At 40.3% G+C, this 18,806-nt stretch overlaps 2 protein-coding genes across 4 annotated transcripts; both read right to left on the reverse strand.

Moving 5' to 3' along the window:
- Positions 1-648: 648 nt before the first annotated feature.
- Positions 649-11,078, reverse strand: LOC135625136 (phosphatidylinositol/phosphatidylcholine transfer protein SFH6-like). Of its 3 annotated transcripts, none has more exons than XM_065129494.1 (15): positions 10,836-10,967; positions 10,661-10,759; positions 8,089-8,389; positions 5,861-5,960; positions 5,328-5,594; positions 5,162-5,239; positions 4,952-5,053; positions 4,816-4,865; positions 4,632-4,731; positions 4,444-4,542; positions 4,243-4,359; positions 2,705-2,837; positions 1,483-1,886; positions 973-1,047; positions 649-865 (listed from the first exon to the last, which is right to left on the reverse strand). In XM_065129494.1, the coding sequence occupies exons 2-15, from the start codon at positions 10,692-10,694 to the stop codon at positions 845-847; spliced, it is 1,881 nt and encodes a 626-aa protein (XP_064985566.1). In that variant the 5' UTR covers positions 10,695-10,759; positions 10,836-10,967; the 3' UTR covers positions 649-844. The 3 variants fall into 3 exon arrangements, with proteins under 3 accessions (XP_064985566.1, XP_064985567.1, XP_064985568.1); XM_065129495.1 differs by having other exon boundaries at positions 649-873; XM_065129496.1 differs by having other exon boundaries at positions 702-865; positions 10,624-10,759; positions 10,836-11,078.
- A 2,813-nt stretch (positions 11,079-13,891) lies between these two features.
- LOC135625137 (alcohol acyltransferase 9-like) lies at positions 13,892-16,939 on the reverse strand. Its single transcript, XM_065129497.1, has 2 exons — positions 16,305-16,939; positions 13,892-15,048 (listed from the first exon to the last, which is right to left on the reverse strand). Exons 1-2 carry the CDS (start codon positions 16,932-16,934, stop codon positions 14,125-14,127), a joined length of 1,554 nt encoding a protein of 517 aa, XP_064985569.1. The 5' UTR covers positions 16,935-16,939; the 3' UTR covers positions 13,892-14,124.
- Between the last annotated feature and the right edge of the window lie 1,867 nt (positions 16,940-18,806).

Raw genomic sequence — 18,806 nt, forward strand, 5'->3', positions numbered from 1 at the left:
TAAGGTGTATCGGGTTCATGCTCCTCAAACCATGTTATCTTGTATCTCAGCAAAGGCCCTGCAACCCCCAAGAATAATAACATTACTTTTTCTTTTTTTACTTACTATTCACAGTCCTCTCTTTACTATTGATAATTCTTATATATATATATATATATATATATATATATATATATATATATATATATATATATATATATATATAATCTCATTATTACTGATTTTGTTTTATTTTTCCCTAATTTTTTATTTCATTCTCGCTTGATATCGTTCAACCCCATTCGTCACCCTCTCGTTGTAATCCTCCAAGAAGGAAGAAGAAAAAAAAGAGATGACAAAAAAGGAAGAATAAAAGAATATTTACGTTTATTTATAAAAAAAATTTTAATATTTGTTTTTTTAAAAATAATATTTTAAATAGTAAAAAGAAAATTACAAATAGCTTTTTTAATTTTTACATGCTGGGATCTCTTCTCATTCCCCCTGAGACATATTTCTTCTCATGCGCATGGCCAATTTCTCTTGAGCTCGAAACCAAACCAGAATGTGGCAGTTGCAATAGTTGTGTTAAATAGCCAAATTTTGCTGCAGAAAAAGTCGTAGGCTCACTGTGCTTTGTTTTTTCTCATGAAAGCACCATGCCAAAATTAATAAGCAAATGATAGATCATATATCGTGCAACGTTATTTATTTATCAGACTTATACTATCTGCCTCTAACAATTCAGGTAACCTCGATAATCATTTATCAGCTGCTGGTCCTCCGTACATGTAATACATGCCTTCACTAGATAAATCCCATGAACAGATAAAGACGCTGAACTGAATCCCTGCACGCTCTTCTTTCAAACGCAGAACATTTTCATCTGCAGAACTTTATAGAAAGAATTCCATAAGTCATTTCTCATAAGAAATGATAAAGCATAAAGTAACCTTTTGATAATTCCATTTGAGCCTAATCATCTTAACTAACCCTGAACTTAGCCTCCTCTTGCCGGTCGATGTATGCAAGAAGTTCCTCTTGCTTCATAAGAACTTCATGCAAAGCCTACATAGAGCAGACAAAAAGTCAGACTAGTGTTTAAAAAAAGAAACTTATTTCCACATGGATGTACAGAAATCAAACTTGCAAATTTATGGAACAAAACTATGAAGTATCTTAACATACGGAGCTCCATGTAAGGTGCTACCAAGGAAAACAGATACACGCACAATGAAGTGATATGACAAAATATCTATATGTCAATCGCGTGGATGAAGGTGGTCACTTAGACAAATTGATGTTTCACCAAGTATACCGCATTCGAGTTATGACAATAATCAAGCTGCATGGATCATTACTAGATGATAAGAAAATAGCACTGATCACAAATATCCTTTGTGCAACAGGATAGCAGACTTTATATGCATGTATTTTGCAAATAAGAAATTAGATCTGCTGTTAGCCTGTTCTTGAAGAGTTAACAAGATGCAAAACAAATACCTTTTTGGTCACAATCAGCTCAACTTCTAATGCATCGACACGATGAACAGCAGCATTAAGTAACTCCTCTTTCTCCAAAGGCATTTCAGATGGCCTTGATTGAAGAGCGTTCACCTTTTCTTCCAATTCACTGAGCCTTTTTAGAAGGCATGAAAAGTCAGATTCTGTAAAACCAGGAGCAGGTGGGGGGTGGAATTCCTCTTGAAGCAATGGTTCCACAGAAACTGAAGAATCATTTTGACTTGTCCCAGAAGTTTTCTCCTGGATTCTCCTCTTCACATGGCTGGTTAATGAACAAATAAGTGCAGCAAGGGTCATGAAGAATGTTATCAACACTGCTATTGTTTGAGCTCGGATTCCACTGGATGAGTTACGAGTTTCCAATGTAGAGTACTCCCCTGCATCTAAAATCACAAGAATTTACAGAACCCTTCCATCACCTTAGAGAACAAGGGAAAATTTTGGATCATAGATCAAGATTACATTGTGCATCAGGAACAATGGCAAAATACATTGTCCATTATGCCACTCAAGTAAAAAGAGCGCAAAAAAGACATCTACAAGTTAACTACAAGTCAAGTTGGAAGTAGTTTAAAGATATAGACATGAAATTGCAAGATTTGATCTTTCAAACCAGAAGGTTAGAAAACGTTGCAGATCAAACAGAAGATTAGTATTTGTGGGTTAGTTAAAATATGCAAACACGTAGCAGATAATCATATGGAGTGGATCTATTCACTAGGAACCAAATTGTCACCTCATAAATATTTGTCCAAATTTTCTAGATTGAAACCTTACCTATCATCAAAAGGGTTAAATTTTACTAAGAGCAAGAAAATGAGTATTAGCAATTCTTACAATAAGCCATAAGGTCCAAATGTCTAGGGTCTACTGCATGGATATTTTCCACTATTGAGATCCGTCAAAGGCAATCTCATTAAATTATGAGGCATCAAGTTGCCTCTAATTAGATCTAACAAAATTTTCTTTCTCTGCCTCACCAAAAATCACTCTATGTTAATTCACTCACCTCATTTGATATTTTATTTTCCCAACAGCTTTATAATTATGGTAATGCTCAGAAAATAAAAGAAAATGACGGCCAGAAAACAACAAAACTTGGCATAAGAAATTTCAGCATTGCCTTCAATTAGTTGGTTTAAATACATTTGTAGAAAATGGAAAACTTGTCACATGAAATTGCTACAGCATATTCACAAACCATTTAATGCATCAAGGCTTTGATTATAGACTTCTCTATTCCATCCGGCATCCACGGTTTTATCTACCATGGGAATATGCTCATCACACTGTGGAAAGCCAGCAGAAAACCTGTCTGCTTTCACAATCTTTACCTGTAAGAGGAGAAAGAAAAAGCATAAATGTTGTTATCATGTTCTTACAATCACAGTGAGACTTCGTCTCATAATATACTGTTGTACAGCCACTGCTGATCGTTTGGTCAGATAGTTGCACACTTGCACATACAAACTTGGCCAAGATTCTTAGCACATATATGAGGGGATCAAAACTTATATATAAAACTATTCTTCCATTAGGCTTCACTTGAAGCAGCCCATAATCTAAAGATGCAACATTGTGGATAAACAAATGCCAATCTGCACATGTGGAGCATATGCGCCTCACAATCTCGTACCAAAGAGGGTCATGTCAGGCTGCTTTGGGCTGAACTGCACTTCTGCCCTGAGACGTAGCCAGACGCAAACCACCAGATGGGCGGCCACCACCGCAGGCTCCAGGTCGAACTAGCTGTGGACTAGGCCGACTGAGTCCAGTTGCATGCAGCTGGTCTGATCGAGTCCAGTTGGTAGTCTGACTCAGGTTAGACCCAACCCAACCAACACTTAAACCCCCAATTCAAATCAGTTTCGACCCCCCTTTTTTCCAAATAAAAGTTAAAATAACCAGTAATTGAAAGTATTTAAACTTAAACATGAAATTCTCATGAACATAATCATATCAAGTAACTAATTCAAGCAAATCAATTATCATGTCACAATAATTAAATTACTTTAAAAAATTATCATGGCATAAATTCATGATGCATAATAAATCATTTAAGATCGCATGTCACCATAATTAAAATAACTAAAATGAATAATGGCATAATTTCATTAAATAAAATAAGATGATTTAATCAACCCGATCATCAACTTACAATTACTAAATTAATTCAAGAAATCATTATCATGGCATAATCTCATAAAATCCAAAAAAACGATTAGTAAACTAAATAAGCAATAAGAACTTATACTATCCATTGTTTTTTTTTAAATAGTAAATAAATAATAATAATTCAAAGAAAGGTGGAGGACCTACCTTTTTAAAGATGGAGGTCCCTCTCCCACAAATTGCTGTCAGGCTCCTCATGAACCCTAGTGAAGAACATAGGAGTCTGACCAGCTTTATATAGGAGAGGAGATTCCTCTTGTGGAAAGAAAAGAAAATTGATTTTTCAGATTAATTAATTTATTTATTTGTTAAATTCCTAACTTGCCCAAACTGTTAAAGAAATTGATTTAATTATTTTCTTAATCATATTATACAAAGAAGGAAATGGTTATTCCAAATAAAGCAAAACACTAATTACAGAAATTTTAATTTTGGAAAGTGGAGAAAAAACTTGGTGATTACAATCAATAATTCCACAACAGCTAGAATTAAGACTTCACCTTGTTATTAAACTGATGAAAGAGGAAGATATAAGGCCAACTACAGCTAAAACAAATACAAATATACCTCTTCATGTACGGGGGTCAAATGAGGATATGATAGATAACTCCTTGCTGCCTTTGGAGAAGCACCATCTTCAGCTTCTGAGCCAGACTCAGCAGTAGATGTATCACTACTCTTTATCTGGCTCACAAGATTAAATGACTAAGCCTTCTAAGAACATAAAAGATTATGTCTCAAGAAACGAATCATATAGAGAGGTCTTACTGCTGTATATTGTGGCTTGGCATGAGCAATAACTTTTCCCTCACCATTAGAAACAGTAACAACTTGCCGAGCACACTGTGCTTCGCCACCAAGAACCATCTGTATACCACCAACAACCATATAATCATAACAAGCAAAAAGAGAAATTACAGAAACAGGTAAAAGAGAAAAGAGATCACAATCAGAACCTTTAGTATGTTTGGATCCATCCATGAACCCTTTTCAGATTTAAGGCATCCACCAAGATCAGAACATATACAAGAACCACCAAGGAACTCTGGCAACTCGCTGGAGAGACCCCAGAATGTATGCCCCAAAAAGGTGAGACTCTTATGACCAAATCCCACAAGAAGCAAGAGGCAAAGAACATACCTAAGTTCAATTACTTCCAACAGCTTACTTTGGTATTTGCTTCCAAGAACCTGAAAGAAGTTCGGATAAAAATTTTGAATAAGATCTTATTGAATCTCATAAAGAAATGCTTTATAACACAGAGGAAATTGCTTACATAAATTTTTGAAGTAGTCTTTGGATCAAGAAAGGATTTTACTGTGTTCCATAGCAACCTAAAACCGGGGCCAGCATTGATGATAAACATCCGGAATAGTGTCTGCAAAAACATCATTTACCATAGAGGGGCAACATCAATCAGGTGAATATTCTTTGCCAATCTATAAAACACGACAAAAAGGAAATAACATAATAAGAATCCACATACCTCAGGGTAGTTATCATTGTCAATTTTCTGCAACCTTTGAATTAGTTCTCTGGCTGTCTTGCTGAAATTTTTTAAACTCTACAAAACAAATACAACATGACGATAAAAAAAAATGTATATTTTCTAGTTGAGTATTGTACTTTAAATAAAAGAAATATTAACATACCACACCCTGAACATCAAGAATTGTTGTACTTGAATCTATGTGCTTTTTTGCAGCAATTGAGCAAGCTGGGAACTTGATTAAGAAGCTCCTCTCAAACTCCCTTACATGGTATCTAATGTATCGGTCCATGGTTGTAACCTGCATAAGCTTGTTGGGATCAACTTTTCCTAACCTTTCAATGTAAACGGGTCTTCCATCCTTGTCCACACCATGATAACCATGAGGATAGTACTGAAGTACTTCATTTAACTCAGAAAACTCGAAGTCCTGACAGAAGATCTTATTCAGTTAGATAGGAATCGACTTTAGCGAAAATGCCGAACATGGAGGTAACATTCAGAGGTTTTGTGCAAGAGGAAAAGAGAACAATATCTACTGAAAAAAGCTTGTAGCTTAAGCTTAAAACAGAAGTTCACACATAAAGCAGACCCATCACTAAAAAATAGAAAACACTAAATATACTCATAAGAATCTCTAAGATGAGTTTATAGAAGACCCTTTAAGATAAAATCAGAAAAGAATTGCTTGCTTACATCTAGAATAGTATCAGTGCCATATTCCTTTCTCCACTGGAGCATTTCTGCCCACATGTGCTTTGCTTTCTCAATATCAAACTTCCTTGCCTTCAGAAATCTGAAGTAATGTATAAACATTAGACATACAGATTTTTTTTTTTTGTAAAATGAATAAGGAAGCTAGAAGATTATAGCCTGCTAAGAGTAGTTGGGAATATTCAAAATGTAATAAAATAAAGAAGGATGAAGAAACTGCAATGACAAGATCATTATTATGGCATTGATATTGCAGCATTCTTCTAATTGTTACCAAGAATCAGTAAAGTGATGCAATCTACAATAATGAATGTAAATTGTCAGTTTACTGAAGAGATGCATAGCTATAAGATATTAATACTTTAAATTGGTTGTCGTATCCAAATCTGACGTCGAAACGTGGCGACGTCGCCCCGTGTGGGAGAAGGAAAAGGCGATGTCGCTTCACCGAAATATATATATATATATATATATATATATATATATATATATATATACCGAGCGGTATACCGCTCGGTATACAATATCGTACCATACCAAGCGAACGTCGAAACTCCGGTACGGTACGATATTTCAATCCTTGGTGAAAAGGTTATGGATGAAAGTTAATTAGTTGTCATTATTTTATCATAATACAACTATCATTTTCTAACACAATGAATAAATGTCAAGCTGTGTCGTACATACTATGCATTCAAAATATTTTCATGCCACATTCATGCTATATAGCATCCTATTTTTTTTAAAGATCAAGGCATAAGCACATCCACATTGTATCATATCAGCATTCCGTATTTGGATCTGTGCTTCATATATATGTAGATAACAAAACAATGTTCCTTGCAACAAGCCACAAAACACATTTTTCTTTCAACTACCAGAAGAAAGCGGAACAAATGGATTGTTAATTGTCACTGTTCAAGGGTGTTATTTTCTGTTAACTGATAAATCCTATCACCAACATTGATAACTAAGCATAAGCCATCCATTGCGGATTTAGCATATAAAAGAAGTTCAATTTCCACGACAATATAAGGCGCCAACTGGTGACATGGATTCCAACTTCTGACATGAATTTCAGAAGAGAACAATCATAAAAAGGCCAAAATGTCAATTAGCAAAATATAACTCTCTTTAGGACTTATTCCCCAACATACCTAAGGCCCTAAACCCCCAACGTCATTATAATTCAAGCTTTTCATACCTTTTATAAGGTTATGTATTGACCAGAATGTGAAGTTGACAAGACTTCACAGGAAATAACTCAAAACTTCACAACAGATTGGCATCTTGATTAGATAGCTGGTACCTGCCGATGTCGAATTTAGATTAAATAAAATTAGAACATAAACTGGTAGTTGTCATTTGGTACATGATAGGACTGAACATTTGGTGGCAACTTTGGCTCCTACAGCAAAGAAGCAACTTCCATATTTCCCCAAACATGCAAAAAATTCCAAGAACAGGCGAAAGAGAAATTTGGCTAAGATTAATGTTCGTTAAAGAGGAATAAATTATGAATCAGCCACAAAAACGCCAATATTTATATCCAGATAAATACCCTGAAATATAGCATGTTGGACTTTCATGGATCTCTACTTGGCCTTCCATCTTGACATACTAGAAAAAGGAGTTTAGACTTCAAGGCTACTCTGCAATATTGCTGGTTCTTTTAAAACACTTAGGTAGTTTAAAGCAAGAAATCATCAACTTCTTATACATTGTGAAGTATAATATTATAATTAGTCCTTCGAAAATAAACACAAATATAGTTATATTTTTGGCTTGCAAGAGGTTCCATAAAAAGCTAGTAAGTCACACATCCTCATGACTTGAATCCCCTCAAAACCATGACATGGAATGTATCATAATATGGCAAGAAAACGGGTCAAATTTATATCTCATGAGAAGCACATTAAACCATCAATAATAGTAGCACCTTTTCTGCTAGAATCTTCCCTGCACCTGGATGAAGAAAAAGAAAATAATAGGAGTCTTCCTTCATATGATGAAAGAAAATGTGTTTGGACCTAAGCATTCGATTGTTATATATGATCAGTTCAATTTTCATGCATGTCCTTTTCCGGTGTGTGTGATTCAGAAGAAACTCTTATATTGTCAAACTTACGATGATCAGCTTGTTGATTGGGACCCTTGAGCAGAGTCATAACAACATGGGAACAAGACAGAAATATAATAAAATCACTCACCTCAGCATCATGTGATAATCATCATGCTTTGCAGGCAGCAACTCCTCAAGAATTAGGGATTGTCGGAATGCATCGACATCCTGTAATTCCTCTATATCCCTAATATCCTCAATCGAAATGGAATTGACTCGAGTGTTGCTTTTCCTCCTGTTCTTTTTCCTTAGAGAATGCTTGAACTTAGTGGACGCATTTATTGCCTTTTTCTTCAAGGATGCAATTCTTGTCCTCCTTTCATCTTCTGAGTTCTCAAAATCTGACTTTCGTTCTTTATGATCCTCATGACTCGAAAGCCCCTCAAAACCTACAATACATTAAAGAAGTCACTAACGAACATTTAACACCTCAGACGTCATGATATCAGATATTGTGCAAGGGTCAACAAAGTGTAATGAATAAGAAGAAAATCCTTCAAAGAAGAGACAACTGTAGGACTTCCAAGTAGGCCGCTCATGCCTCAAAACTATCCCCAGTAGTTTCACTGTAGAATTTAGAGTTTGCAGATAAGACAAATTTACAATAATTCATGTATAACTTCACCAAGTCCTATGTAATTAATTTACCAGCATCTGAACCACTCATGACGATGTAAAGTCCAAATAAATGTTAACACTGGCGGTAGTGACCAAATAACGCCCTTTTTGAATGGAAAAAAGGACTTCTTTCACTGTGAGCTCCCAAGGTATCAGAACTAAAATACAGATAAATCCAGATATATAAACAGAATAAGTCATAACTAAAAGGAACTGAAAATAAACATCTGAACCTTATCAATCAATGAAATCAACCAAGAAAGCAAGTAAACCAGTTAACATTTTTAATGCAATGATATACTGATGGTTTGTCAATTGCTACAAAAACTTGAACCTTTTCTTGAAGATGAATCATGAGGTGCAAAATTTTAAATAAAACAGTACCCAGGCCTCTTTAAGTGGGCTTTTAGTCACAAAATGCTAAAATACTGCCAAAAGTTTAACCCAAAGACTAATAAGCCGATGTTGGAGCAAAAGAATAATAGATCTTTAACAAACTTATCACTCAATAAAACTACTTATACCAAATGCAAACTGAGACAGAAAATGATGGAAGGAAAGAAGACACTGTCACAAACGGAAAAGAAATTTCCCGATCTTTCGCAGTTACAGTTTTACAGAACACTCAGGTTAATCAGATAGGATATTGATAGATTTAAAGTTTGAGAAAATAAGATGTAGTTTCAGCTTTCTTAATCCAGTAATTGGTCAATGGACTAGATTAGAGTATCATAATCCATGTAGGAACTTAAGATGAAGAAGTTCGATAGTCTCATGTGTGTTTGCTTGTAATTAGATCTTTTATTTCCTGCAATTAAGAATGCAAACTAAAAGCATTGATTTAGTTATGGATAAATCAGATTTTATGCAGTCTATCATCTAGTTTGACCTGTTCACTGACAATGAACTGTAAGGGTAAGATCAGGAAATATGGAGTTCGTTACTCATAAAAAAGACAAAAACTGACACTTGGCCTTCCCTGTTTGCATCTATCTCATTACAACATTAATTCCTGCTCTGGAACTTTGGGAGTGTTGGGAAGAACTCTAATAAAACCTGCCCGAAAGATAAATTCACTTTATACTTTTGCATTGTGCGTCTTCAAATAAAATAGAAAAGAAAACCTTTTGTTACCATATCGTAAAAGAAAGATTATCAATGACAGTGTGTTACTAGGTTAATGTATAAAATAACAGCCATTAACATGGATAAGATAATTTCAGTTGAAATCCCTTTATGTTTTCATTCTTTTTTCTATTCTATATGCTGTTATTGGATTCAGGAATATTTCATTTTCATGCATAAGTAAAGGAATTATGTCCAACAAATGCACATACATAATATCACTGTGGCTAAAAGATTGAGCTTCTGTTCTCTCTGTTTCAACCGTGCAATGGATTGAGAGATGTTGGACCCTTCATGCAAGAGGCCACTTTATTTCTGGGTAAAAGATGTCATTGTCATGCCTGACCAGCTTCAACCCCGGACTTGTTTGTTTATTTGAATCTGGTCAATAATAAATCATCATGCAGAGTCTTTTGTATTTTGGATTGATCGACATCAATATCTAATGACAATTTGTTCAGAAATATTATATATACATTATGTCCAGAAACATGGGTGAATCTAACATTGTTTAACCTGCAACTGACATGTTAAAGCTGCAACTGACACCGAGGATTAGTTTACACTGAACAGTCATCAGTTTTTAATATATACCATAGGATCAGAAACCACTTGCAGCCGCGCAAAACAGCAAACCACTGATTCACAGATTAAGAATTCTCCAATCGATCATCGATATACCGAACGGAACAAGAATACAAACCCATCATGTCATATGTTTTCAACAAATAGATGAGGATTAACATCGCGTCTTGATACGCCAAGTTCTCAGATCAGTCGCTGGTATATAGAATGGAACAAAATAAAAACTCAAAATGCCAATGCAAGAAACAAGATGTTGGTTCATCAAAAAGGAAAGACGAACGATCCAATATCTCACGCAAAAGCGAACGGGGGAAGAGTCCGTAGCGACTCACAGGGCCAAGCGAACCGATCGAAAGAGCCCGACATGGGATGCGCAATTTGATCGTCGGGATCGGGAGGACAAGCAAACACTGATGAGAATTGTATGCTACCTGAAACCACATTCCCATCAGAAACCCTATAGAACCGTAGGAGAGCCCAGAAGCGACCAGATTCTGATCAAAGTACCTCGAATGGATGGGCTCCGCGAAATGGATCGACTGGGGAGGCAACGCGAGACAGATGAGCGTGTTTGGAGTGGAAGGATCGTCGAGTGAGCTGTAACGAGACTGCAAGCAAGCTGCGAAAGGGATGGAGGGTTTCGTGGATGAGGAGGAGGAGGAGGAGGCAATGTATCGCCGGTTCCACTCGATTCCTCGGCGGAGATAACGCGGAATGGAGAAGGAAAAGGATCCCCAATTTCTTACATTGCTGTTAACCGAACGAGTGGAGCGGGGGTCTGTTCGCAGAAACAAGAAACTCATTTCCAAGTAGAGAGAGAGAGAGACTGCGCTGTGAGGGTCCCAGGTCGCTTTTCTCTCATTCCCACGTGGCGATGCCGGCTATCGGTAGACAAAGTCTGGAGCGGCGGCTCCTGACGTCGTGACAAGCAGGGGGCCACGAGAGGTCCACGGTGGGACCTAGAAGCGCTGGGATGCCGCTCGGGAGGGTGCGTCGTCGTCGGAGTCCCACGTGACATGACGGGTCACCTGCAAGTCTCGGACGGGTGGCCCAAAAGTTGAAGCCCGTCAGAGAACTAGCCACTCACTCTCTGGTGGACTGGGATCCTCGAACACGTAGCAGCCCTTGGCACTTCGCAGAGCCTGCAATTTCCCCGGGTTGACCATGCATGATGCGATTAGTATATCGATTCAAGTCGGGCAAGCGGCTTGGGGAGTCGCAGAGTAATGTGTGACCTGGGAGCACCAGGTAGCCGACGCCATCTGTGTGTTGTGGGGATGCTGATGGGCCCATCTATTGGGCCGTGCGTTGGATTTTGGCATGGGAGTAGTTGGAATCTCCACTCGGGTCACAATGAACCCATCCGATGTGTCATTACATGACGAATGATACAATTATCATTATAGGACTGGCACTTCCGGATTGGTTCTTTAGGTGAGCCAGAGATCATTTGCGAGACCCATCACCAATTAACAAGTGCATTATTAGGTGGTAAAGAGCAATAACTACTCATTTACGGATGTAATCAAATACCACTGACTGTCCCTTGTGTTTATTTAATGGTAAACTATCTTTCTCCTCTTCCGTAGCATGGCATACACCATTCGGAAAGCTTCCGGTCACGATTGGTTGCTAACTATGCATCGGAGTCTCGGCGAATGCCGGTTAAAATGCCCAAATAGATCGATCTCTGCGTCGTTATGCATCCTACCTACGTTATTATTGATTTCTAGCTCGTAAAGTGACTTGTTTCTGCTTTCTCAAAAAGACAAAGTGAATAATACGACACGACGATGGGAGAAGCTTAACCCGAGCGTGGGCCCTATAAAAGTGTTTGTCGTTCCATCAAAACCGGCAGCTGGATTCGTCCCTCGATGTTCTACCACCAAACGTACGGTACACGCTGTGGAGGCTAGTATTAAATAGTGCATCCGAGGCTCGGTGGTGGATTCTCGTTCTCTCGGTAGGTATGTTTTGTTTGCTCTACTTTGTGATAGGGCAGCCAATACCGCGGTACTAATAAGATACTTTGAAGTGAAAGAAGGAGGACATGGGGCATAATTAAAGGCCTCCGAGTGGAATCGATGATGATAAGATGCGGCCTCATTTAAGAAAGCTTCCCTTTATCTCCTAACTCCGGCAGTCGATTATGGTGGATGTAGAAGAGCACATTCATTGATTAGGTCATGTGTATGCAATCCCGAAAAGCCAACACGGCTTTTAAAGCCACAAAGCATCGTGCTATACGGCTCTTGTTTATATTATGCCAGTGAAAATGGAGTTCTTGATGCTTGGATGAGTAGGTTTTGCGTCCAAAAACTCGTGGGCTGTTCGGGTGGGTGACATAGTTACGGCGGCAGATGCATGTAGGTGACGTGGTCCGACTATCTTTCCACTCGAAAGATGCCGTCCGGCAGATTCCCATGCCTCAGGTACCGGTGCACTAACAGGATAAATAAATGTACGAATCCTATCTCATCGATGAGCTTAAGTTTTTAGATGGAATGAGAATCTGCAGTGGAGTGCGCATTAATAAGATAGATTTGTAAGGATATATAGTGCTTAAATGTTTTTAATGGAAGGACAGCAGTCAGTCGTACCATAACAAATCACATTTAGATTATTATTCGCTAGATTCGATACTTACATTGACCGGTCACTAATTCTACTGGACGTGGCCCACGTACCACACGACACTAATGCTACCTTAATAGTTGAATGCAGAGGAGGAAACATGAAAAGCGTTGAACATTAAATACAGGAGCAACGCATTTCTTATCTATCAGAAAAATGACCACCGTCGCGACGAATCTAAGGGTTAAAATAATCTTTGTTAGTTTCTTTTGGATAGCTTGCCAATAACTTGAACTTTGCCATTCGTACATAGTAAGTAATCTACGACTAGCATCCTTAGAGCCTCTTTGATTCGAGAGAAAGATTAAAAAAAGTAAAGTCAAACTGCGACTCATTTTTGTTTGGAAATTAATATTTAGATGTTCCATAAATTTTAATTCGAAGCCCATATTATCCGACTAGAAATTGTTTTCCGAGACGAGACACCAAAGGTGGAAACCAAAGAGAGGACGATAAGGATAGGAGTCGATTAACTTGAGATGGATAGACACCGCTGATGACAGCAGATGATATAGAGTCGAAACATGTGGCAGTAGAAACTATCGCTGACGGTGGGAGGGAGTGGGAGGAAGGGTAAGAAGAAAAAGAAAAGAGAGGAGATCAGGTTGGAGTTGGAACGCGGATGCTGTCAGTCATGAAAACTAAATATAAACAAGAACGTGGACACAGTTTCTTCCTTGAGCATACGATTCATTCTTTCCGCAGGCATCGTGCAACACCTAAACACAGCTTACAAAAATCCAGCAAGAGAAGATGCCTGGGACAGCCAAGGGAATATGAAGTAAGGCTCGGTTGTCTTTAAGATCAAGTAAAGCTGGATAAGCAACCATGAAAACGGAGAGAAAACAAGGGAAAAGCATCAGCAATTAGTGGCTCCCCTGAGATAGAAAATCCTCTACTTCAAATCTCATTTACTCAGAATAGCATGCTAGTTCAACCAGATCAGTTTATTATGATATTTAATCCTTCTCTACATAGCATCCAAGGGATGATCGGTCATCCTAGAATTTCAACTTGATGAACAGGGGACAAAGGTATCGACCGCAACATGCATACACAACAGGGTCAAGTTGTGGAACGACCGAATTCTGAAACCAAGAGCGGGGAAGAACGACACGACAAAAAAGTGCACATACGTAGCACACCGCATTAATTAATTCAGCTATGCGTAGCCTCTTCCTCCGTCCTCCTTAATCCCATTCTCCTCCTCATCATCCAAATCTTTCGTGCAATAGTGCTGAAACCGATCTGCGACCGCTTGTGGGATCGACATTAGGACAGTGAAAGCCTGTAAATCGCCGATAACTGGCAGGAACAGACAATAGATCTCGCTCGCCAGAGGACCCATGTGAAGTGGCCTTCCTTCCCCGAAATCCAAGTCCTCCAACCCCAGCTTCGTCCATGGAGAGATGACCAAGCTTGATGACAGTTCCGGTTTCACCTTCCTCACGTCCAGCAGATCAATCATGGACCTCACGTAGTCGTCGTTCAAGCGTTCCTTGGCCTCCTGCACCAATTTGACGGAATAATGTGGGTTCGACGCAATCAACTCCTCCACAGAGGTCTCCGCGCATGCTAGAACAAAGCCGTTGCCATAGTAGCCGCTGGGGAGCTCCGGCTTTAACCTCTGACGCATGTTCATGGAAAAGAGGAGCTTGATATGGAGGGAGGCTGGAGGATCCAGTGACTTGATCCAGGCACGCCATACATGCGAAGCCAAGACTTCGAAGGAGGTGCATTTGAGCGAGGGAACACATTGCTGCTTGAGATGAAGGATGTGGGAGGTGGTGAAGGTCAGGGAAACAGGGACCAACGGCTGCGACAGAAGGATCTGCGTGATGTAGTCGCTGTCAGGACCAACCCGGGGCAGAGGACGGCTGAACTCAGGATGGGAGAATGCAATCTGGGGTGGATCTCGAGGCTTCAAAATGTGGCGGCCGTGAAAGGGATTCGTGGGAAGGTTGGCATTAGACTTGGACGTGATGAGGGCCCACGCATGGAGGAACTGTGCTGTCCCGATACCGTCGCAAAGGCAGTGATTTATTGCAGTGCAGAGGATCATACCGCCACAGCTAAGATGAGTCATCTGACCACATCCATAGATAAACCAGTCAGTGATATAGATATAGTAGCTGCTACGCCCTCCTCCTGTCTAGCACCGACAGCTAAAATGTTAATTGAATATTGCGATTTTGAAACCAAAATCCATGAGCCAACAAATTAAGAACGCTGCGCTTTGAGAAAGGAAGATGCAACGATCGAGTCGTAAGAGGCAAATTTCTGTCTCAGTTCTTCGGAAAGCAACCGAAAACATTGCGGAAGGGGAAGACTAGAAGATAATTAGCACAGGAGAGGTGGATTCTCGACATCTTGTTCTTGATGAAGGCAACAGGATCTTTTGGTAAATCTCTCTCTCTCTCTCTCTCTCTCTCTCTCTCTCTCTCTCTCTCACACACACACACACACACACACACGCACACATTCGTGAGCCTGAAACAAAAAGAAAGGAGAAATAATTGTAGTAAGAAAGAACCAGAGCATGATACTTGATGTAGCTGGTCGGAGTGGAGAAGATGTTATGGCAGAGCATAAACAGGGCCCAAAAGAGTGGGAAGGGAAGTCTAAGAGACAGGAATATGGCGGTCTCTGAAAAAGGAACTTGGTACAAGGTTCCATAACCCAATCCAACGCGAATCCTTGGCCACTTTAAGAGAGCATATTGACGATCGGGGTAGCAGTTGAGACAAACAGCCGACAATATAGAGAAAATAGAAGCGGAATAAAGAGAAAAGAGAAGCGCTGGTACACCACTTTTGCCCATAACAATATACTTTGGAGGGAAAATTAAGAAACGTCTCCAACAATATCACATGTTAATTTATTAGATTGCCATTACTCTTCGAGCTCCACCCGCAACTACGGTCTCACACCTCCTTAGCGGATCATCCACGCATTGCAAGGGTACACGACCGCCGCTGACGGCCAAGTTGCTGTATCAACAACCCTTTTAACTCACATTCGATCGACAGGGACTGGAAAAAGTTACTCTAAGTACTTATTTACCCTAAAATTGTACTTGTGACAAAACTTCCTGGTCTTGATTGTGTACATGGGACACATAATATCATGTTTGAACTGATCAGTCCCATAGATTTTGTGTGTTTAACCATGGCCAGCTCTCACACCAGAAACCTAACCGAGAAAAAGATGTAAAAGAGCAAGCGACCCAAAAGAAAAGCAAATAAGTCCAAAAACCAAACAAGACTCGAAGACCTAAGAATTCACCTCCGGTGAAGCAAAAGGAAAAGAAGAGAAGTGGTCGGGGCACGCCGGAACACTCACCTGAACGATAAGTGGAGGAACAGCCACGAAGCTCTGTGCTTCGACCTTGTACAAGAGCTTCCTCCAGGACCTGTTGGGCCTTCTAGACCCTTCCAGAAACTTCTCCACCGTGAGATCCACATAGCCCTCGGCCAGAAGTGCCCCCTCCCCGTTGCAGTCCACTTCCAGCTTCTCCCCATCCTCCGCGCTGGTCGTCACCCTCCCTGCGAGAGGGTAGTAATCCACGAGAACCTTTGAGAGAGAGGTCCTCAGGGCCTCCCACCCCACTGCTTTCTTGTACACATAGAGGTACTTAATGGAGAACCTCAGGAACTTCTGGTCGTCAAGGTTGGAGAGGTAGAGGGTGTGCCTCGGCGTGCTGCTGCTTGGACACACCAAGCTGGGCTCTTTTGGGTAGTAGCAATCTGGGATTTCTATGGATTTGGTCATGGCTTGCACTTGTGTGACGCTACAAGCCTCCCCGACGAGGATGATAGCAGCGCATAGAGATAGAGGTATCGGAAATAGCAGGGAGTAGGAGAGGTAAGGGAGATGCGAAAGGGACCGGTGGGAAATAGGAAGCAGAAGCGGATGGCATTTGTAGGTGAAAAAGGGTTTAAGAAGCAAGGGAGAGAAAGGTAAGTGGGTCATAGCAGCACTGAACAGTTGTCGGAGATAGATGCACCGGTGGATTGGGAAAAAGAAAGAAAAAGTCGGTCAGCACACTCGCAGTTTTTATACCCGAGTGCAGTGTGAGTGGGGGCATAATCGGTTGATTGTAGCGGCTGGAGGACAAAGCAGCATGTAACTCCATCGCTTAAGCTGGACGGGCCCCACCTTGCTAGCAAATCAGGGCCAGATTTGATCGATTTTAGCTGAAGAACATCACAAAGTCAGGACATGCTTACTTGTTGATAAAATAAATAAAAAAGAAATAAAAATTGATTATAACAACAAGAATAATATCTCCCTCTCGACGAATGTAAGGGTCCAGACTCCGGAACGAGAAATCAGCTGGATATTGCACGTGAATCAACGGCCCCTTTCACCAACTTAGTGGCGTAATGGATTAGAGAGGATGGTCCCTCTTCTCGAGTTGGCAGGAGATCTTGTGACACGGATGATAGACGCTTCATGTGATCGTCAGAATCTCAGCGCCGATGGAGACTGGTCCTATAGATTGCGCTCGCACTGTCAACATATATGCTGCTCCATGAGAATTGCGTCCTTTCTTGGTTCATGTGTTCGTCGCACCCCCCCCGCGTACATGCTTGCTTACTCGGAGGACATGCAGAATGGTGCAGGCTATGCCGAGTGAATAAGAAGAGACGTGGCAGAATAAGTTGGTAATTCCGGAATACCTTCTGTAACATTGATGGCCCATTAATATGTGAAGGAAATCACAAGAAGCACATTGCACATCTGGTTCTATAGTGCAGAAAGAGATAAGTGGGACGGGATAGGACGAACGGCGTGACCAGTTTCAGAAAGAAGGAAAGAAAGAAAAGCAAAAGTGGAAAGCATCCTTTGAGAAACGTGCTCGACGAGTCATCCAACTTTTGGCTCGGCGGGCGTCACCGGGCACTGTGATGCAATGCTGATGGATTACCGTCCCAGGTCCCAGCGTCGATCCATCATCACACCCATGTCTGCCGATGCCATGCATGCGTTGTATTCGGCGTCGCTTGCTCGACCGACACCACCGATGGCACCATTAGCAGTGAGTCGATGTGATGGTCGAGCCACGCGGCATGCGATGTGATGCCACTGTTTCTCTGGAGAAGATAGATAAGAAAAACAAACTAATAAATGAAGAGAGATCGAGAGAGAGAGAGATGGCCGTGTACCTTTCGGCAAGCGCCGCCTTGTTCATTTGGCATGTAATTAGTTATAATCCAGATCGATTCGGATTAAATAGAACATCATCGATCATCCCATCGTTGCAGACACACCACAAAGTAATAAGGCTTTTCAACTCGTTAGGGAAAAAAAAAGAAAAGAAAAGGAAGGATGGATGGATGGATGGGTGGATGGTTCACACGATCATTCTCTACCGATCATTAGCTCCTGTCCCTGTTTGATGCTTCAAAACTATTAAATCCGACAAATCCCATCAGCCGACGCTGGGATGACGGTACAAATCTTTTCTTCCTACGAGCAGGCAGCGCTCGCATGTATTGTCTTCATTATCCAGCATGCGTCCCGTCCGAATGCATCGTTCGTTTTCTCTTCCATCCTTGCTGATGGGAACGCGCGCCTAGCCACAATCCCATAGATTTCATTTTCTATAGCTGTCATGGCAATAGATCCACCACCCTAGCATGTCCCGTTCTCGTACTTCCATCCAGATGAAGTTGACTGAAACAAGGATGAATTGTTATGGCGGCCGTTCCAAACTCTTTTTTCTTATTTATATGAAGATGTTGATGTGTTGGAAAATATATATTCACACACATTCAAAGCACCTCACGACTCTCTTTCGATCGAACATATAGACCTGGCTATTGGCTTGTCTTTAATCGA

This window comes from Musa acuminata, chromosome BXJ2-10 (genome assembly GCF_036884655.1).
Source record: "Musa acuminata AAA Group cultivar baxijiao chromosome BXJ2-10, Cavendish_Baxijiao_AAA, whole genome shotgun sequence".
NCBI classification, from domain to species: domain Eukaryota; kingdom Viridiplantae; phylum Streptophyta; class Magnoliopsida; order Zingiberales; family Musaceae; genus Musa; species Musa acuminata.

Excerpts from the sequence above, each read along its gene's own strand:
- LOC135625136 (XM_065129494.1), bottom strand. The coding sequence starts at position 10,694 with ATGTCGGGCTCTTTCGATCGGTTCGCTTGGCCCT. Across the intron at positions 5,595-5,860 it reads GCACTGATACTATTCTAGAT|GACTTCGAGTTTTCTGAGTT; the intron begins GTAAGCAAGCAA and ends ATCTTCTGTCAG. Across the intron at positions 5,240-5,327 it reads TTCTTGATGTTCAGGGTGTG|AGTTTAAAAAATTTCAGCAA; the intron begins GTATGTTAATAT and ends TTTGTTTTGTAG.
- LOC135625137 (XM_065129497.1), bottom strand. The coding sequence starts at position 16,934 with ATGACCCACTTACCTTTCTCTCCCTTGCTTCTTAAACCCTTTTTCACC. Across the intron at positions 15,049-16,304 it reads TTCCTCCACTTATCGTTCAG|ATGACTCATCTTAGCTGTGG; the intron begins GTGAGTGTTCCG and ends GGATGTGGTCAG.